Source organism: Corvus cornix, chromosome 2 (genome assembly GCF_000738735.6).
Source record: "Corvus cornix cornix isolate S_Up_H32 chromosome 2, ASM73873v5, whole genome shotgun sequence".
Taxonomy (NCBI): domain Eukaryota; kingdom Metazoa; phylum Chordata; class Aves; order Passeriformes; family Corvidae; genus Corvus; species Corvus cornix.
In genome coordinates, this window is record NC_046333.1 from 19,153,734 (window position 1) to 19,173,835 (window position 20,102).

Consider the following 20,102-nt stretch of genomic DNA (forward strand, 5'->3'; position numbering starts at 1 on the left):
CTCTCCTTATTTTGAATTCTGAGCAAAACAAAACTGGTTAAAAAAGCTAAACTCAACAGGATAAACAGAAAAATGAATACTCTTCCCTCATGCTTTCCCCCTAACCTCTTCATGCACTTGAGGAGAGACATTGCCTTTCACTCAGGTGAAGTTTTTCTTCTTTGTCTTATGCTGCCTATTTAGCTCTTTCACAAAAAAGTACTAGTGCAGAATCCCAAAGAGCTTATGAGCCCATGTATACCTTAGTAGACAACTCAACATGACAAGAACTAGTGAAATAATTTGATGCACTAAACAGATAAATATTTAAGCATCATGTGCAGGTATTTTGCTATAAAGAAATGTGACATCAGACCTAGCAGAGAAGGGAGGAAAGGAAAAGGACTTTTGTATGCTTTTGAAGTACCATTCCTGGTTCTGAATTTCAGAAAATATGTGTATATTCTTCTAGTCATGAAAATATTTTACATTTCTATAAGTCTGAGTTTCTCAAACACACTTTTAAATGGTATAACTTTTAATATATTTTTCAATACCAGACCATATTTTTTTACGCTTGGTTTAATTTACAGCATGGTTCAAATTGTTCTTTGGTTTGTCTTCATGGCATGTACTTGTGCTATCTTTGAACACAAGGCCAAAGGTACAGTCTCAGCAGAAAACCCTGAACACCAGCTATTTGAGGTAAGAATGCTCCTCATTGACCAAGAGAGATAACATGGGGGTCAGAAGGCCATTTGAAAGAATCCTTTCAAGGGATTAAGCAATGGATTGGTAAATTATAGATGTGCAAGATTCTGCTGTGACAAAATATTTCTATGTAGTTTTATCACAGTAGTATTAAACTAAATAATGGAATATAAATATTCTATGAAACAGAACTGCAACAGTTGACTAAAAGTACTCGATAGGGAGAGTGCTCTGGAGAGGGAGCAGTGCCAGGAGAGCACCAATGACTTCTTAACTTGTCTGAAGGGTCAGTATCTCATAACAAACCATTCTAAATATGTGTCTGACAGATGCATAATCTCTCTGTATCTTTTCCATTACATAATCACTTTTCCTCATACACTATTCCTCAGCTAAAATGTGCAATACAGTGAAATGTGAAAATACTGGAGAAGTCATTCTGAGTTTTTAAATTATATGTCACACAAAAAAAGACCTTTGTCAGTGAAAGAGTTCTAGGGAATCGGGATTAGCCATATACCCAGAAATAACTGCTAAACAAAGCCATATGTATTCACACAGCTGTACATTCACTTTTTAGTCTTGCTGATAGAGAAAACACAAATGCTAAGAGGGTCCATTTGATTATGCAGAAGACAATTTGAAGTAAACAATTTGTTTTGCAAGCTGCAAGCAATTTGTGGAAAATATAAGGCATAGAGAAGGGTGGGGCACAGTTGCTGTGTTATACAGCCACTGACTTTGCTTGACAGGGACCTTATTTAACATCACCAGGTGAATAAAACCTGAAAGCCTGGTATGTCTGATTGCTGTCACCACAAAAGGTAAAGTAATTAGAATGTCAAAGCATCTGTTCTTTAACAGCTTTTTATTTCTAAACTTAGCAATATTAACTAATTAATTCTTGAGGCACTGACACTGGGACCAAGCACCAATGCCTGTAATCCAAACACCTCCACAATTGCTGTTGGTCACTGAATATTACACACATCTAAATCTAGATAAAAATTCAGATTCCCTGATTGTATTTATTTTATAATTCTCTTAAAAAATACTAAAAAAATCCTTTTAAACCTGGGAGCTGCACCTCAAAGATGTATAATCTGTGAACAAGCAAACCAGTGAAGTATGCTCTGAAAATAACTTTATGAACAATGTACTAAGAGCTGTTCTGCCCCAATGCTTTGTGCCTACCACACAAGATTTACTTTGAAACTCTCCATGTCCTTCCAGATTTGCCTCCATACCTGATGCCAGCTAAGGAGCTCCTAGTGCAGGACCTAGGTGTGAAAAACTTGCTTTATTCCCTAATCCCACCATGCACCAAACTGCCTTACTCTGAGATCTGTCTGTGGCTGGTTATGACAATATTTTAAACTTTGATCAACTTGTACCAGTCCTGGAAGTAGTGTCATGCTACCAAAGATCAACAGCATGCTCCTGAATCAGACATCTAGTGCAAGGAACCCAGCTGCCTGGATAAACCCTTTTGGACCAGCAGACAAACATACAGGGCTGGAACAGCTGGCTCTGTGGGATTAGTTACACTAGTGGAAAGAAGAATAAATACTATGATTTTAGAGTGATAACTTTGAGGCCCATTTTGCACAGAGGTAAATGATAACACTGCCAGTAAGGCAGCAGGAAATCAGACTTTGTGATTTCCCAAGTGGTGCTGCACCTTTATATAAATAGATATCAGAGCACAAATGGCCAGTGGTCTTTTACCCTTCAGGAAGGTAATCCTAAGGTTCTTTCAGGGGCTTCACTGCTGTAAACAAAGTGGTGTGACATCTTGAGCAAACATTTACAACATGCAGAGTTGTCACTTAATTATATGCTTGAGTTACACTACATATTGAGTGACACTAATTGCACTGACACTGGAATATTACTAATACATAGCTCAGCTACAATTTCAGTTTTGTACACAGTGTTGTTGAATAATTTCAGTGTGATTAAATGTTGAGTTGCCAAGGCATGGATTCCCTAAAAGAGCTGAATCTAACACAGTAGAGGCCAAGATCATAGAGAAGTATGTCTCATTGTGGAGACAAACCTACTACCCATTATGTCTTAGTGCAAGACTGGTGTAGGTCCCCCGAATCTGGCACACTCTCATTTTACCAGTGTATTTCATGGTTTTGTGGGAAACAAACACAATATGGGAAAGCTCTCTGTTGGGTTTTTTCTTGCTAAAATAAAAAAGTGGTTTGCAGGAAATGCTTTTTCATTTCTTCTTCTTACACAACCAAAAACTAATTGAAAGATAATAGGGAAGAGTGCTGAAACAAAGGAGAGAAACACAGTAACTCTGAAGGAGAGGGAAAACAGAGTGCAAGAAAGATGCTCATGAAATTAAAGAGAGATCTTGAGAGTCCACAGAAGGGAGAGTAAAGGACACCACAGGCAAGTGAAAGGCCAAGAACAGAATAGCAGATGGCAGAGAAATAAACAAGAAACCAAAGGGAACTGGTAAGAGAAGGTGGGCAACGAACAAAGGTCCTGAAGTAGTGAAGGTGTTCAAAAAAGACTTGCTGAAGGAACATGTAAAGCTTCCAGCTTTGTCATTACCAGTCAAGTTTCTAGCTGGAAGACATCCATGAAACATTCTTAGTGTGTTTGTTACAAAATGAAAAATAGTTAGTGTGCAAGTGTTCAGCCTGTCTGAAGAAGAAGAAATCAGGGTGGTCACTCTAACTTACAAATCAGAAGCGGAGTTCCAGAGCCTGGCTCACTTAATTTGAATTGCCTGAAAAGAGCTGAAACATTTCCTCTGAAATTAATCACTTAGTTTGTCATTTTGCTGTCACATAAATCTCAGAATTGTCAGGTTAACCCTGGTGCCAAGCAGAAATTTACTTCCCTTAACACATTAGCATTCATTCCAAAACACCTCTAGAGTATATACAGGCATATCTATAGCTAGATATAAAATATAAAATAGAGGCTAATCTGCAGTAATATAAGTGGAAAATAATGCCATTGTCTGTATGCAAGAAGTAGTAGCAGATCAAGGAAATATATCAAAAAACAGGCAGAAAGCCACCTGGCAAAAATCTCCCATCTCTATGCTCTAACTCTTAAAAGATAAGGTGAAAAAGTGTATGCGCCTGTATTCTTTTAGGGGCAGATAAAAGGGGTATTACTGCAAAGTCTTTATATGAAGAAGTATATTAATAATAATAGGTATGAAATTCTCAGGTTCCTCCATTTAAAAAAGTTCAGAAAATCCTTCCTTTTAGCTCTTGGCTCTTCAAGAGAATACTTTTCATCACTAATTAAAATGCACTTTTGAAATGAAATGGCTGATCAAAAAGCATGTTTTGCTCTCCTCCGAATGAAATAGGTTTGCCTGGGTTTTGAACTCGCCTTTCAGAAGCATTAAAAAAGTTATTACCAATGTTTTGGACAGTACCTCTGGAAAAAAATCTGATAAATAGCCTAAATCTTCTGAAATTACTTTAATAAACTAGGTCTGTTATATTGACATTTTAGAATATTGAGCATACAAAATGCACCAAAGATGTTCAGCCTTTTTAAAAATTGATGGGATATATTTGTTCAAATAGGCTTGTGTTGCACTTAGTGTCTCTTTCCTTTTCAAATGCACAATACATACACAAAAAGAACTGACAGAGCTCAAACATGAAGCAGTAGAGTTTGGGGTGGGTTTTTTTGTATTATTTGAGGGAGATGTTTTTGTTTTTTTTTTCTTTTTTAATAACTAGCCATGAAAATAAAGGGAGACTGGGTTCTTTTGATGGAAAAATCTTTGATAAAGTGGTAAGCTAGAACTAGTAGTTATACTTTGCCTTCTTTTGGGACAAACAACAATATATATTCTTCCATTGTCTTAAGAAGATAACAAATAAAGTAAAACAAAAATTCTATCATATCATTTTTTCAGTAATTGACTAGAGCCATAGTTGATTTAAGGCTTCCGAAAAACAAGAATTCAAGAACATGCATATCTTAAGAGCATCTGATACTGGCTTCCTATGGGCCAACATTATTTACCAGTTCTGTCAAGGTGCTATTATATTGCCTGTACACATCAATGTAAACCTATTTCATTGAGAGCACAATTCAACTTCAGGAAAATCTACTGTGAAATGATGGTTCCCTTGATTATTATTAGCTTTGTGTAAGCTGCAATCTAGCAAAAATAATCATGATTTACCACCATCCACAGAACCAGTAGTTAGGGGGAAAAGCAATGCATTGTAAACAGCAGTACATTAATAATGCTCTCAAAACTGCTTTAGCAGTGGCACGTTTTATAGTCCTTACCCACATTATAGTCTCACTTCTGTTAGCAGGAAGTGTCATGTGACAAAAAAATTATAGATATGCTAAAACCAGAAGATTAGTCAGTAACTCTTCATTCATCAAAACCAACATTATTTAGTGGTAGTAAAACAAGGGACTTGTCTGAAATATTGCTACAGAAAGAAACATTCGAATTACAATAAAGATTCACATATACCGTATATTTTCCATACAAAATATGTAAATCTAATACAAGTCCTTTAGTCTTGTTTGATTAAGGAGGCCTGATGTCAAAAGGTCTGCATCCTGTTGCATGTCTTGGACAGAATTTCTCTATGACTATTCTCATAAACCACTTGCCTAAGTGAATTGACCTAATTTCCACCCGAATCCATCTTTGGAGCTCTTACAAGCTGAAGTTTCAGAACTATTCAGATGATTTGCTTTCAAATACCACTCAAATTACTGAAATTTGTTGCCTAATTTCATTTGTTCTTAAACACTCAAAACCAATCCATGCACCCATAGGCTCATCACAACTACCTATCATACTTCAGAAACAAATTTCTTGTCTCTCAAGTAAAATCTCAGCATGCTAATGTCCTTCATGCTACTCTGAGCTCACAACAAGTAACAAATGGTACTGATATTTTCCATATTCCCCGTGACAGGACATGTAAGACATAGGATTGATGCTCCCTGATGTTAAAGACTGTTTCGTATGTTTATATGTGATGAGGAGATAGGATGAGAGGCTAATGGCACTTGCTTTTTCACTGTCAACCCCATCTGCAGTCTGTGTTAAAGCTGGGCTGCATCAAGTCAGCCCTTGTAAGCACCACAGGTCTGCCAGAACTCACTTTAGGAGTACATGCCTGGACTCAGTCCTAGGAGGCTGGTTCAAGCACAGCTCCTTCCATCTACCCCCTGCTATCAGGGCTTCACTGAAAACTGAACTTAGTAAATTTTCTCCAAATACATAAGTAAACCCAGTAGACTTGGAAAGGGAACATATTCTCTAATGGCTAAACAACCTCAAAGGGTTCTGCACACAGTACATTAAAGCATTGAGAAAATCACACTTGATTTCCTACTATTTATTTTCAGTGAAGCCATACAAAGGATAACTAAAGCCAGACAAAACTAAATGTCACCTGCAATACTGCTGCCATGACCATGTGAGCTCAAGATGTTATTTAATAACTACATCTCCTTTCCTCTCACTAAAATGTGTATATGAATCTGAAGTACAGAATAAAGTAGCAAAAGCTTCCAGCCTGGATATTTTTGGATACAGATGGTTTTTCTGAACAGATTGCTTCTTCTTTACTATGGATATGAAAGCATGTTCCAGATACAGAATCTTATGGAAAACCAAATTGTGCCAGCTGAGAGTTTAATTTGATGTTATTTGACTGGCCATTTAATTTTATTTACTTAATTTATCAGCTCAAAAGCAACAATGACAGGAAAAGCCATATTGGGAATTATCAAGCGAATAACACTTGAATTAACAAGCTAAAATTAGCTTAGTGATTTGTTGTGCAATTAATCATCCTCAATGAAATCAGCTTATACTAATTTCTCAGCCTCCAAACCATTAGCACCACTACAATTTTACATACTGGGAATTTGCTGGATCCTGTGCACAACCACAAATGCATCTGAAAGTCCCACTTTCACTGGGTGGTTGGTTGAACTTATCTGTGTCACAGCAACAGGAATCTGGAAGACAAAACAGGAAGATATTAATGAAATATTGAAACAGGAAAAAGACTAAAAATAAAAGCATTGCCAAAATGAACACTTAACCAGTGTAAATTAAAAGTCCTAAGTAAATATTTTATACAACATACCACAATAGGACCAAGAATTTTTCGAAGATAGAAGACATTACTGGTGTTAATCTGTATTTTATCTCAGTTTGCTTTGCATTGTTTTCATATGAAAGCTTAGAGGTAGAACAATTGACAATTAAAAAGCAGAAAATTGTAGTAATTTCAGTAATTTATACCCATCAGCTGAAGAAAAAGCGGGATGATGTGCTAGTAACACTCATGGAGGAGGATATACCTCCTGTCTACTGTTGAACACAAAACCTGTGAAAGGTCAGCTTGGGATGAACATTTTAAAACTTATGACTCAGTTAACTTGCACAGAAAACTGGATGAATTTTTATCTGTAAAGAGCTCTGACATTAATAATATTAATATTTAATATATCCTGGAATAGCAGGAAAACTATTAATGTTGTGGTAAACATGGATAATTCCAGATGCTCAATTGCCAATATCTAGAGGGAAAAAAAAAAAAGCTAGATATTCACAGACCAGTCCAGCTTTACATCACAGAGCTATTGACATGGGGCAACATAGCTGCATGAAAAGAAATGTCAGGTTTGATTCCATTCTTGGGACAAGATTGTAGCTTTTGTTGATATTTGTATAGATAAAATAAGACTGAAATTTTTTACGAGGTTTAATTTAGTGATGTATCATTTCTGCAATATTAATATAATTAACTAGACTGACTGATCACCAACAGCAGCCACCACTAAAGGAGGAGCTCAGACTGACAGTGTGTCTTCCCAGCATTCAAAAGTTCTATCCAAGACTGAGAAGGAAACAAAAATTTACTGCCTAGCAGTTCTCCATATGGTACTAGCAGAGTAAAAATAATGAAATGCCTGGATCAATTAGCAAGGTTAGACATTGCAAAAAAATGCAGATATAATGCAGACAAAAAAGCGCAAGGTAGAGTTTGGGGACTGTGGTTTAGAAAGCAGCAGTTCTCCAGGGAATCTCAATATTGTAGTGGATGAACAACTCTAGCAGTCAGAAGGGACATCTCAGCAGGAAAACTCAATTGATATGATATTTGGTTACACAAACAGTGAAATATAGCCTAGATGCAGGGCGACCATTTTACTTGCACCTGAAAATTAGATCATTGCTGATACATTACACAGATTTTGAGAAGATATGTTTCTTAAAAATGCTGAAAAATTAGGAGGAGGAAGAATAAAAGTGTCACAAAAATATTTTGTAAACTTCTCCACTTCTCAAATGCCACTACCAAAAGTGTTAAAAGTGTTCTATGCATTTGACTTTCTCAATGGAAAGCTGGTTAGATTACCACAAACAAGTACTACGACAGGGAGAAACTACTCAAGGGCTAAAGAGTCTTTTATTCTAGCACAGAAAGATATAACCAGAAGTTGGAAACTTCAGGCAGCTACCTTTGGAGTAGAACAAGGCACAGGTTTCTATGAGCAATTATGACTTTCTGCCAGTTGCTGCTTTCAGATCACAGTTGGATATCTTATTTTTCAAAGCTGCCCTTCAGCTAACCAGAAATTTCTAGGCTGAAGACAGATGTAAGTGGATCAAGTGTTAGACTCTTGAGATACAAGGTGTTAGTTTAGCTAACCCAATAGCTTGCTCTATCTTCACCTGTGTAAAACTACCAATATTATAGTGTTGACCAGTATTTTTCACATAGCAGAAAAATGCTGAAGTAAAAAGCTGGTTACACATCCAGTGGCTGAGGATTCAATTCTGTCTACATGTCAATTAATGGCATGACTACTGGAATTTAAGCATGAGTAGTTCTCCTCATTCCCTAAATACCTTTTAGCTATGCTTTTTCCCAATTACACTGGTAACTGTTTAATAAAAGCTAAATTTAAAAATACTAACAGAAAATGTAAGTTCTGGTGAATTAAAATTGTCGTCAAATTTCCATTCCTTCTATTTAATTTAGTGACTGTTTTTTTAGGGGTTCTTGCATACATGATCTGGTGTGGTACAAAAAAGGCTTGTGGCACATTGTCAAGCTGACACAAAAAAGAGAACTGACTTGGAAATACTGCTAGCAATACATCAGCTTAAATTTGGCTTGTATCACCTGAGCTCTGATGCAGTTATTGGAGAATGTGACAGAAGGCAGCCAAAAGTCATATTTTCAAATTCTTCAAAATAAAAGACTTACTAAGTTCAGAAAAAAGTCTATAAATTTTCTGCAGCATGAAAGCTTAAACAAAATAAGATAATTATTCATAGTCTCAGAATACTGGAAAGAAAAGCTTACATTGGCTGTCAAAGAAACTGTCTTAAAGGATTTTGAGGAGAGTACTCTAGACAAGCTATTGAAAGTTAAGTTAGAAAAAGCACTGATGAGGAGGATGCAATGGCTTTCTCTTCAAAGTTAGAGAGGAAACAGCAGACGAAGGACACTGTATTTGGAATTGGCATTAGTAGGTGTGACAAAATAGACTGGCAAAATTGTCATCTTAAGGCATAAATTGTGTCTGATGCATGAAATGGATAATACTCATTTTTATTGTGTGAATGTAAATCAGAAGTTGCACTCAGCTTTTCTTGAACAAGACTCCTTTCTTTGTAGTCTAGTGCCTTATCACGTTTGTTGTGAATTTTTGAATTATTGAACAAATTGCATCTTTCCCTCAAAAATTATGAAAACAACAAACTAATTTATCTTTTTGTTCTGTTTTGTTTGTTTTTGTTTTGTTTCTGGGAAGGAGTGATGGGTTCTTGTAGTACTAATGCCACAAGTGGTTTTTTTTTTTAATAAATTCATTTTCATTACAACCTGGTTCAGACTTTGAAAGTTAATAAAATTATGAATGACTAAGTGATATGAGGTACTAAACCAGGATGCAGTAGCCAAGCTGAACAGAAAATACAAAGGAAAACTTCAGGAGAAAGTAGAAAAATTTGAAGCAGAAGTAACAATGGATTTTGCCAAAATCCCTGCAGGTGTCCACACTTCTGTGCTGGGCATTTTAATGAGAGTAAGGAACCTGAAGAATCTTTTCTAAAACAAATAAGAAAGTAGTAGGGTCCAGTCTAACAGAAGAAGGAGTCAAAAATTTGGATATATCTTTTAGAAACAGGGCTTAGAAGCAAGTGCTTGTGTAAGCTCAAAAAGAAAATTAAATTAGTATAGCCAGCTCTGAAGGGCAGCCTGAATGAAACAATCATACAGTCAGAAATGCAGTCAAAGTAGAAAGCAATCCACTACCCAGGAACACTCTCATTCTCCTGAAAAACTAGTGTCATTATACCTGTATTTACAAAAACATACGTTAATTTTTAAGGTGTGGAAAAAGAAATTGGTAATGTGTGTACTGAGCGCCATATTACAGGTGAAATCTTTTGCATGAGATGTCAAGATAAAATGAGCTTTTACCATATGCTGGCTGATTAGGAAACATTCCCTTTTGACAGAAGGCTTGTAGTAAATATTAAAATAATTTTTGGAAAATTACAGCAAAACATAGGTAGCAAGCAAATAGCTGCTGTTCTGGATTTCTCACCTGAATGGCAAGATATGTCATAGCAGGCTGACATGTTAAATAGTTGAGCAGAGAGCTAGGAACATGCAACTGCTAATGGTTATCAAGGGTTTTACTGCATTACCTTCTGAGAATGGCTTTTAGCTAGAATAATTCTAAACCATCTGTTAGCTCTACCACAGACAATGTGATCTTTTGTGTTGCACAAGTCACCAGTTTATGAATAAACTTCCCACACTAGCACTGAGGCCATTAATGTCTATATTTTGGATTATATACTACAACATTTGGGAGAAGGGTATCTAGAATTTATGCTGAATCCTATGCATCATTGGGTCTGTAATATAGACGTTATTTTTCATCAGACTTCTCAAATTTTATTCTTTTCAACTGTGAAGTCATATCAGAATGTTATTCTTCAAAAAGGAATAAAATCACGGCCTCTAACCTTCTTCTGAAGGAGGGGGTAAGCATTTACTGCCCCACTTCAAAACTGAGTCAAAGATAAGAGCCAGAGTATGTTGCAAAATAATAATTAGGAACACAATAATACTGTTTAGATAGGGTTTTCATTGCCAGTTTCCTAAGTAGTAATTAATTAGTCCACAGGCCTAATTGCATGAAGATTAATCAAGAGTTTTAAATTGCATAAACTAACCACCTCAAAATACAAAGATCATTTCCATCTTAATATTTTCAATAACAATAAAAGAGGCAAAGAAATGCCAAACATGTATAATGCAGGCAGAATACCCGCTCAGATTATGGAATTTTTGTTTGCTTGGGGCTCTTTCGGTTTGATTTTTTTTTGTGGTTTTTTTTTTTTTTTGTTTTTCTTTTTTGGCTGTTGTTTGTTTGGGGTTTTTTGTTTGTTTATTTTTGGTTTGTTTTTTGGGGGGTGGGTTTTTATTTTTTATTTTGTTTTTGGTTTTCAGGAAACAATAGCAAAGTTTGAATTCTTGCTGCTGAAAACAGAGTATTTGCCGTCATGCCTAGCAAGAGCATCAATTTTATTTAACTGCTGGCATTTAATAATTTTCATTCAATTCTGTCTCCTTTTTAGAATCGAAATTCATTCTACTACAAGCCTCTTTTAGAATTATTCTCCAAATCCCCATATTGGGCAATTTTGAGCAAATATTTTAACTTTAATAATGGTTTCTGGATGACTACATAAATAGAGAGCCATAACTGTTTAAATGAACAAAGAAAGCCTTTGCCAATGAAATTAAGAAAAGTATCCTAAATAATTAACAAGGCCTAGGGTAACTTTGCCTAATTTGTTCTGTATTAATCATGGACGAAAAGGGAAACCAAATATTACACAAAGGAACATTAGCTCTAAGCATTAATGGGAAAAGACTATGTAGAATAGTTATTTTCTTTAATAACAAGTGAAACGCTTGAGAATTGAACTTCAGTGACATTTAGAACATAATAAATTCACTACTAATACATAAAAAATATGCCTTTGCCAAAATTCTTCTATACTCCTATGTTCTGCTGGCTAGTTTGCACTGTAATGCATTTTGTATGCAGTAGAGGTACACCTGATGCCTTTAAAGGCCTCCTAGACACAGACACCAGACAGGAGTAAGGGAATAAGGCAGGTATTTATTTGAAAGGCCTTCAAAGGTACCCCCTGGAGAGCCAGGGGCTACTGCCAAGATGGACCCCAAGATGGACGACAGGGCACGAGTTCTTCACACTTTTATAGGCTTGGTTCATTTGCATATCAGGGTTAATTCTCCAATTAAAGCTTCAGTTTAATAATGTAATTTCCCCTCCACTTGCCCCCCTTAGAGGCTCTTTGGTTTATACTTTTTGGGCTTAGGACGGTCTGGGTGTCCTTGGAAAGCAGGCCCGGAGAGGCTTTGTTATGTCTACCTAGCAGGAGAGAGCAGAAGTTAACAGGCTACAAGAAACTTCAGAGTTATACACCAAGCAGTACAGAATTTGAAAAATATAAAAGTTAAAACCTAAGGCATCACACCAGTAAAATCATCATGCCAGCTGATGTTTCTTTACATATCGACCATTTGCCAGAATACTAAGAGTTGGTATAAGCAAAGTAATATTTAAAATGGATGCACTGTAAGCAAAGTAAATTGCTAAAGAAATAAATATTTTACTTGTTATAGGACCTTGTTATATTTCAAATTGTTTTCACATTTTGAAAATTTGACTGTACAGCTCCTTCTCCTAACAATTAACTCTTCTGAAAGATATTCTGATGTTGCCATATTTCTCTTTTCTGATGGTTCAGCTCCTTTTCTATTTTTTTTTATTTTTTCAATTTTGGATAAAAATTGCAAATTTCATTTTACTTCCTATTGGGGAAAACAACAGAATGCAGAAAACTGGGCAGAGCAACTCCTTTGGTATTCAGCAAACCTCCACTGGGATCCTGTCTTGGTGGTCAATGCCAGGTTTATGAGGTAGCAAACCGGATGTGGGAGCAGGAAGGATGTGAAAAAGAGACTCTCAAATTGCTTGAATAAATAAGAAATAAAATTAAAATTTACCTTTACCTAAAGTGCATTAGACATAAAAGTCCCTAGTTGTATCTGCTTTAAATTTCTAATCACAGTTATTTTACAGGTAGACTCTTCTAGATAAATGCCTGGTGTCACTAATACTGAGGCCCTGTGGGATGCTTTATGAAGCTACTGGCAACCTGTTTGCTGTATTTCTTACATGGTGCTTCAGCTTGGAGACTTTCAATGACAATGCCATGAAGACCTCTCAGATTTGCCATACATCACTGTTATTTTTGATGAACTGTGATGCTAAAATAAAATGGCACCAAAAAGACAGTAGAAATCTTGTACAACTTTTAGTCACGCTAGTGAGCACTTACACAAGTAATCTTACTGGAGTTAATGGGGCACCTGACAACATGACTCAGCGCCAAGAGAAATGGCTTCAGAAGGAAGGACTTCCTCAGAAAGCAAAGGATTCAGCCCTGGAAAGTAAATAAATTCCTAGCCAGACTTATAAGCACTAGGACCAAGTTTAAAATGATAAGTGTCATGTTTTTCCTTTTCAGACAACTTGTGTCTGATCAGTGATTGGAAATTTTATTTATTTTTCCTCATTTAGGTGAAAGGCTGAGGTAGAGGTAATAGAGTAAAGGCTGCAAATAAGGAGTGTAGTTGTTGGGAAATCTCAGCCTCAAAATCCACTCCTCAAGTAATTCTGATGGAATATTCTAGTTGTAACTTTCCAAAATATTTAGAAACATCTTTTGTCAAAAGATTTACAGATCATTAGTACATTACTATTACCACTTTAAAAAGTCTCTTTCCTTAGTTATGTGCAATAGCACTAATGTTTGGTAATTCCATTCAGTACAGGAATAACTCATGAAAGGGGATGAGTTCAAAGATTCAGCAGTAGCAAAAAAGCACATTATTCCATTCGCAAATTACAGTTTTCTGTCTCAAGATTAATGAAGAGAACATTAATAACTCCTACCCACAAAAGCAATGTGGTTTTGGAGGAAGCTTCCAGTAGTGTAATGAGAGCAAGCAGCCTGTGCACTGTAGCTCAGAAATTGTCTATCCATGGATTAGATGTCATACTTGCCTGCAATTCTAGGAACGACTTGTGGTAAAGGAGCGGCCCATTTACTCCTGTCTTCCTACATGAATAATGTTTTCCACTACCTGACACTCTGCATCATCATTTGCTTTTGTGAAAAATGTACACAAGATACTTTCAATTTAGAGCAGCAACTTCCATCACCCTTATTAGATCCATTTTGCACAGGGCTGGACAGTAACAGGAGAGCAGTGCATCTCATAACCAGGAATAGAAGTCTCCTGAAAATGTCACCATTTTAATGTCAGAATACATACACAATTCTTGACAAATTTATCTTAAAACTAGTGTCCCTCTGCACCTCTCTAGGTCTTGAAGGCAGGAAATTTTCTGCAGTCTTTAGAAGCTTTTGCTTTTCTTTAAAAAGGTTTCAAGAACAGGAGATAACCAAAGCTTTTAGTGCTCACTCCTTTGATCAAGTATAATGGAGCTCCATTGTACTAAGCAGAGTAAAGCTTACATGAAATCAGATTCAAAATGCAAATAAACTGCATTTTCATAGATGAAGACTGTAGCCTGTACCTAACATTCAGAAAAAAACCCTAAGCAGGCCTTGCATCAGAGTGTCTTTCATAAGACAAAGAAAGTCATGTATGTGGGCATACCAGAAGTTTCTTGTTTCTACAATACTCATCCAGTAAGAACATCTTGCAGAAGTACTTTTTCCAAGCTACAAAGGCATCTGTCTTAAGTGAAGGTATGACTGCTGCTAGTAGAAAAACTCAGATCCTTGTCTAGCTTTCTAGTGAAGGGCAGAGGAATGTTATTATTTCTGCTTCATTAAAGGTGCAAAACACAGACATGAAAAATGTGCCTGAAGGCTCACAAGTGTTTTATAGCAGAGAGAGAAGAGAAAAGAGATTTCTCCAAGTCTGGACAATTGGTTGTATCTCTGATTACAGTTTCTTACCATAAAGAGGATAACTGAGACCTGCATCTTGAAGAGAAAGTCACAGTTTGCATGCCAAACAGATTAAAATAACAAAACAAAACAAAACAGAACAAAAAACCCAAACCAAACAACAACAACAAAAAATCAAACAAAAAAGAAGAAATTATTTTGTCCCTAGAGATTTTTCTACTTTCTGATTCTGATTTGCATGAATCACAGAATCATAGAGTACCAGAAAGGGGACCTCAAGGATCACCTGCTCCAACCTTTCTTGGCAAAAGCACTGAAATTCAACTAGGCTATAGCTTCCAGAGCTTGAGCAACTCTAGAAAAAAAAAAAAAAAATCAGTCAAAGCAACAACTGGAATTCTGAAATACTTGCAGAATGCACAAGAGCCCATTCAAGACAACATATAGGTGCTATGAAGGCAAACCAAATGGCCTCAATCTAAGCACTTTTATCACCAAACAGATGGGAAACCTCAGAGCTAGCAATACAAACCAGTTATTTCTTGTTTCAGATACATGAACTTTGAAATATGTGAGTGCCAAAAAATGACAGCTGCAGGAAAAAGGTGACCTTTTAACAATAGCCATTGATTCTAGACTATTTTGAAATAGGTCAAAATTGGATAAACTAAGTGAAAAAATTAGATCCTATCTTTCAAAACCCAAGGGAAGTTTACTAAAAAACCAGGAGTTTACTAAATACCTAAAACTCACAACCACCCAAAAAATGTTCAGCTGAAATCCAGAATTAGCACATTTGTGTCATGTTGATGGTTTTAAAATCCATTGTATGAACATCACTTTTACAATAGAATATAATTTTCATCAAAATAGTGATCTTTTAAGCAGTATAATGAAATGATCTTATATAATTGATTTTTCAAATCCCCTCCAAAAATGTAGGGAAATTCCTGACATGTATAAAGTAATTTGTCCACTTAAATGACAATTCTCAGACCCAACTTACTTCTTTGTAGCCGAAAATGATACGCCCATCATTGAGAAGGGTGGCCTGAAAAGTGAAACTCCCCAGGTTGTAATTATCCTGCAGATGTACATGGTCCCACTGGACAACTAGCGCTGTGCCTGTGAACCCCAGAGTGGGGGTAAAGAGGCAAAAGGAAGAAAAAAATGTGAGAAATATATTAACTGACTGTAGGAAAAGTACTTAACTGCAGTTACTTGAAACAAGAATAGTGATTTGTCTCTTTTTAGCAACTTTCAGTTCCGCGCCTTGAAATGCCAAAGATATTACAAACACAAGTTGCAATTGAAATCCTCTTCAATGTAGACACCACAGTGCCACGCAAGCACCTCAACTACTGCTAAAGCAAGAGTGGTCAAGTAACTTGTTTGAAATTGCACAAGAAATCAACAACCACTAAAGGTAGGATCACCAGTTGGGGTGTGCTGCCATTACCACTTCTATGCAGTGGTTTTCTTTACACGATATACATAAATCCTGATGACTTTGAAATGTGAAGTGCTAATAGCATTCCCTGCTCACTAAAAGTTATTATTTCAATAATTAAGATTCTTCCATTAACTATGCATTAATTAAATAGCTTTATTATTTTTTTTTAATGAATGGTGCAAGCCCTTGCTGATGTTCTGCAAATTGAAAAATATTAGGTGTTGGCAATAAATAAATGTAGTTTAAATCAAACTCACTAAGAATTCATAGATGGGGTAAATAATGAGTCTGGTATGCAGAGATTTAGTTGAAAGAGCCTTGTTAATATTCATGGCAGTTCACTGGCTGAATATCTACTTACCACACTAAAAATATTCCTCAAGCAACTTGCACACCCTGTGAGCATGTTTTACAGATGTTGAGACACTTATCACTGAAACTGTGTTTACTGAGAATAACATTTTCATCTTTATATGCCTTCCTCAAAACCTTCTCTTTTTTTGCAGTAATAGGAGTTATGTGCTTTGATTCACACTTTAATTCCCTTTCTTCCTAGAATGTTCATGATACAGTACATATTCAGCTCAATATATTTTTGATAGATCCTTGAAAAATCCTTTGTTACAGATCTGTGCTGTAACTGTCATGAACACATCTTGACAGTGGTTGTCATGAAACTATGAGCATGCAAATTTTGGGTCCACAGTGCACCAAGTCCAACACATTGTCCCTTTTGTCTTTCCATACAGTAGATACTCATTAATTGTGCACACAGTGCACAAATAGTGCATTTTTTCCTTTGTGAACACATTCATTAACGACTTTCTGAATATTTATTTGATTGTATTAAATTTTATTTTAAGTGTAAATTAGCTTCTAAAATTATTAGAGCAAGATTAGCCAGAATTTCTTCTAGTTAGTCACTGATTACTTCAGATCTATGTGCACCTCAGAACCCCAAGCTAAAATGGAAATCAGCTGCCACCCAAACTGTTGTCTCATCCCAGGGGCTTTTATGTAGATTTGTGTGTACCTAAGCTCCTTGCAGTGAACTCCATCAGTAAGACTTTGATGGATCCCCACACTCTGTGCTTGCCCACTACAGATGCTGCTTTATGGCAGAGCACTTACTCATGGGGACAAAGCACAGATGAGTAAGAAATAAGGTGCTGAAGATACAATCTGCTCAGTTCCTTTTTACTTGTGTTAAGATAGAAAATTCTTTGTCCTAAAGCCCATGGAGCTCAAAAGATGATGTATTACACATGAAAAGGTCTCAAAAATCTCAAAGTACTGTTCAACCTTGTCATGAAAGCCATGTCATACAGCCTGATACATCTGGTGGGAAGGTTGCAAGTCAGGACTATAATGAGAATTAGCAACATCTTCTCCAGAATCCTCAGATTCTTCAAATAAAGATGAAAAATCTCTGGCCATAATGTTAAATAATTTAAAAAGAGAAAATTATACCTTTTTCTGTTTCAAAATTCTTCATGCAAGGAGTAGGATTTTCTCATGTAAGTATTTTACTGGATTTTTAACAAACAAGTGTTGCAATGACTAGATTGTAAGGAAAGGTTATGACTAGGTATAAAAGCTACAATACATTTTGATAACTGACCTAAAGAATAAAAAATAATATTGGAAATATGAAATGTTTTTGAACATGCTGGAAATTTTTTCTTAAATTCACTATAAATAAACATACGTAAAATGGCACAGGTGTACCCAAGATGATTTAGGAGTCATGGATCTCATGATATTAAGTCATGATACTAAACTTTCTAAGTTTTAACTGCCAGTATAGTTGATCACTAAAGGCCTGAGGTAAGACACCAGATGCCTTTTAACCACACAGGCTATGTTTCTAAAATATTGATTATAACTGACTTCAAGAGAAAAATATCCACACATTCAAGGGCTTTGAAACTTCTCAGAGAGTTTCAAGTACAACACTGCAGCTTGCCTTTTCCTCTTTCAATCTTTTTTACAAGGAACTGTTGAGAACTCTTGGTGTAGATGAGTGTATTGGATTCCAATTCTGGGACTCCATGAACACTTAGTCATTGACAGGTTTATTAACCTTATCCCTGCCCTGCTTCTATGTATTCTTGCTATTGCATTCCACAAATGCTGTTTTCATTTTAGGTAGTGGGCAGATGGTATTCACTATATATATTTTGAAGTAACAGAATTTACCCTGTTATGTAGGACAGATTTTTCCTTTTAAAACTGATAAAATGCACTACTAGCTTGACTTTATGTACTTCAACATCCAGAAGACATCTGCTCGATAAAGAAAAGGCATTCATCACTCTTTACTGTGTTCAAAATTAATAATTACTTATAGATGTCGTCACATGCTTTATACAGCCTCTAAAATAAGAAAAAAAAAAAGAACAAAAAATTTTTTAAAAATCCTCACTGTTTCCTTCAAAAATAGTTATTTAGGAAAATAATAAGAGCCAAGGGATACAGACACATTTATTTATCAAGGACTGCTACATACCATTATCAAAGTATCTGACTGTTGAATTTCTTGACACACTGGGGTCAAAATTTGCCATTAAGGGTGCAATATATTGAGTAGCTGTTAGCATTCGATGCACAACTTCTCCAGTATATATGAAACCTACAATAAAAAAAAAAATGAGACCATTTCAGTAAATTCTGAAAAGATTTAATAGAATGGCAGGTTGAGTTAGGCATTGCCAGATCATTAAAGGGTCATCTGAGAGAAATTAATCCCACCACAAATTTTACAGTGAATTATATAAGAGCTAAAATTTCAGAAAAACGTCTGTGATGGCTGCCAAAAAAACAAGATCCAAAATGAATAATGGAACAAATAGTTCAAGAAGGTTTTGTATAGAAATAAAAACAGTGAAAACTCAAGGAAGAATAACTCCAGTTAAGGGCAAAATGCAAGTCTGTGGCACTATGAAAATAAGCCATTTACCACCAGGCATATTCCATAGTGCTTTCTTCCATCCTTTCCAAAAATCTGCAGTTTGTTTTGCTCATGCTCTTTGTGACCTCTTTAAAAGTTAGTCTAACCCTTTTTCATATTTCTAGAGACACAGAGTAAGGGACTATTTCAGACAGGAGGTGACAACCTTTAAAGAAAAAAAGTCAGATGAAGAGTGGAACAGATAAGACTTTTTCAGGATTATAAGGCAAGTGACACTTCTACTACATTCTCTGCTGTGTCAGGTCTCACTAGTCTGCCCTATTCATCCCTGAATTGACAGTAGTCCTCAGAACAACAGTAGGCTTCTTTCATCTGAAGTGCTCATCCAAAACCTCTTACTGTTTGGAATTGGAGTCCTTCCTTTGGAAGAAGACCAATCATCTATGGTGAATACAGTAATCCTGCAGTTTTCTTCAAAGCAAAAATCAGTGTATTTTAATGGCAAGAACCTTCTTCTATTTTAAACAATAAATGGTCTACAAATAAACCTGTGTTGTTTAGGTTTGCCAACTCCAACTGGCTAATGGAACTAATTACTTTAAGTGCCCCAGACCAAAGCCTGACTTAAAAACTCCCATTGCCCTAGAATGAGTCTTTTTGTTACCCCTTGCCTTTAAGTTAATTTGAGCTACAGTCAGATCTTTAAAACTGAGGTTTGCATATTACCTCTCCTCCTAAAGTGTTTACCAGATGGTACCTGATGATGTTTTAGCTTTTTCTACTTCTATTGATTCAGTGACGTATATTCCAACAGCAAACATCTCAACAACCAGAATAATATTAGAGTTGAAAATTTTCTAACATGAAAAATGTTATTAGAAAGACATATCAAAGAAATATAATTCTTTACTGGCAAATTATAGCATTATTTTAAACACTATTTATGCTGGTTTATGTTTCTTTTTCCATCTTCAATCGTATTGAGAGTCTCCCTC

General features: G+C 35.8%; 1 protein-coding gene across 1 annotated transcript in view; it reads right to left on the reverse strand.

Moving 5' to 3' along the window:
* Positions 1–20,102, reverse strand: part of PLXDC2 (plexin domain containing 2) — a 262,129-nt gene that overhangs the window by 60,246 nt on the left and 181,781 nt on the right. Inside the window, exons 5-7 of the mRNA XM_039549163.1 lie at positions 18,706–18,828; positions 15,750–15,868; positions 6,588–6,687 (exon numbers count right to left, since the gene is read on the reverse strand). Coding sequence (XP_039405097.1) covers positions 6,588–6,687; positions 15,750–15,868; positions 18,706–18,828 — 342 coding nt within the window. The remainder of the gene's footprint in view (positions 1–6,587; positions 6,688–15,749; positions 15,869–18,705; positions 18,829–20,102) is intronic.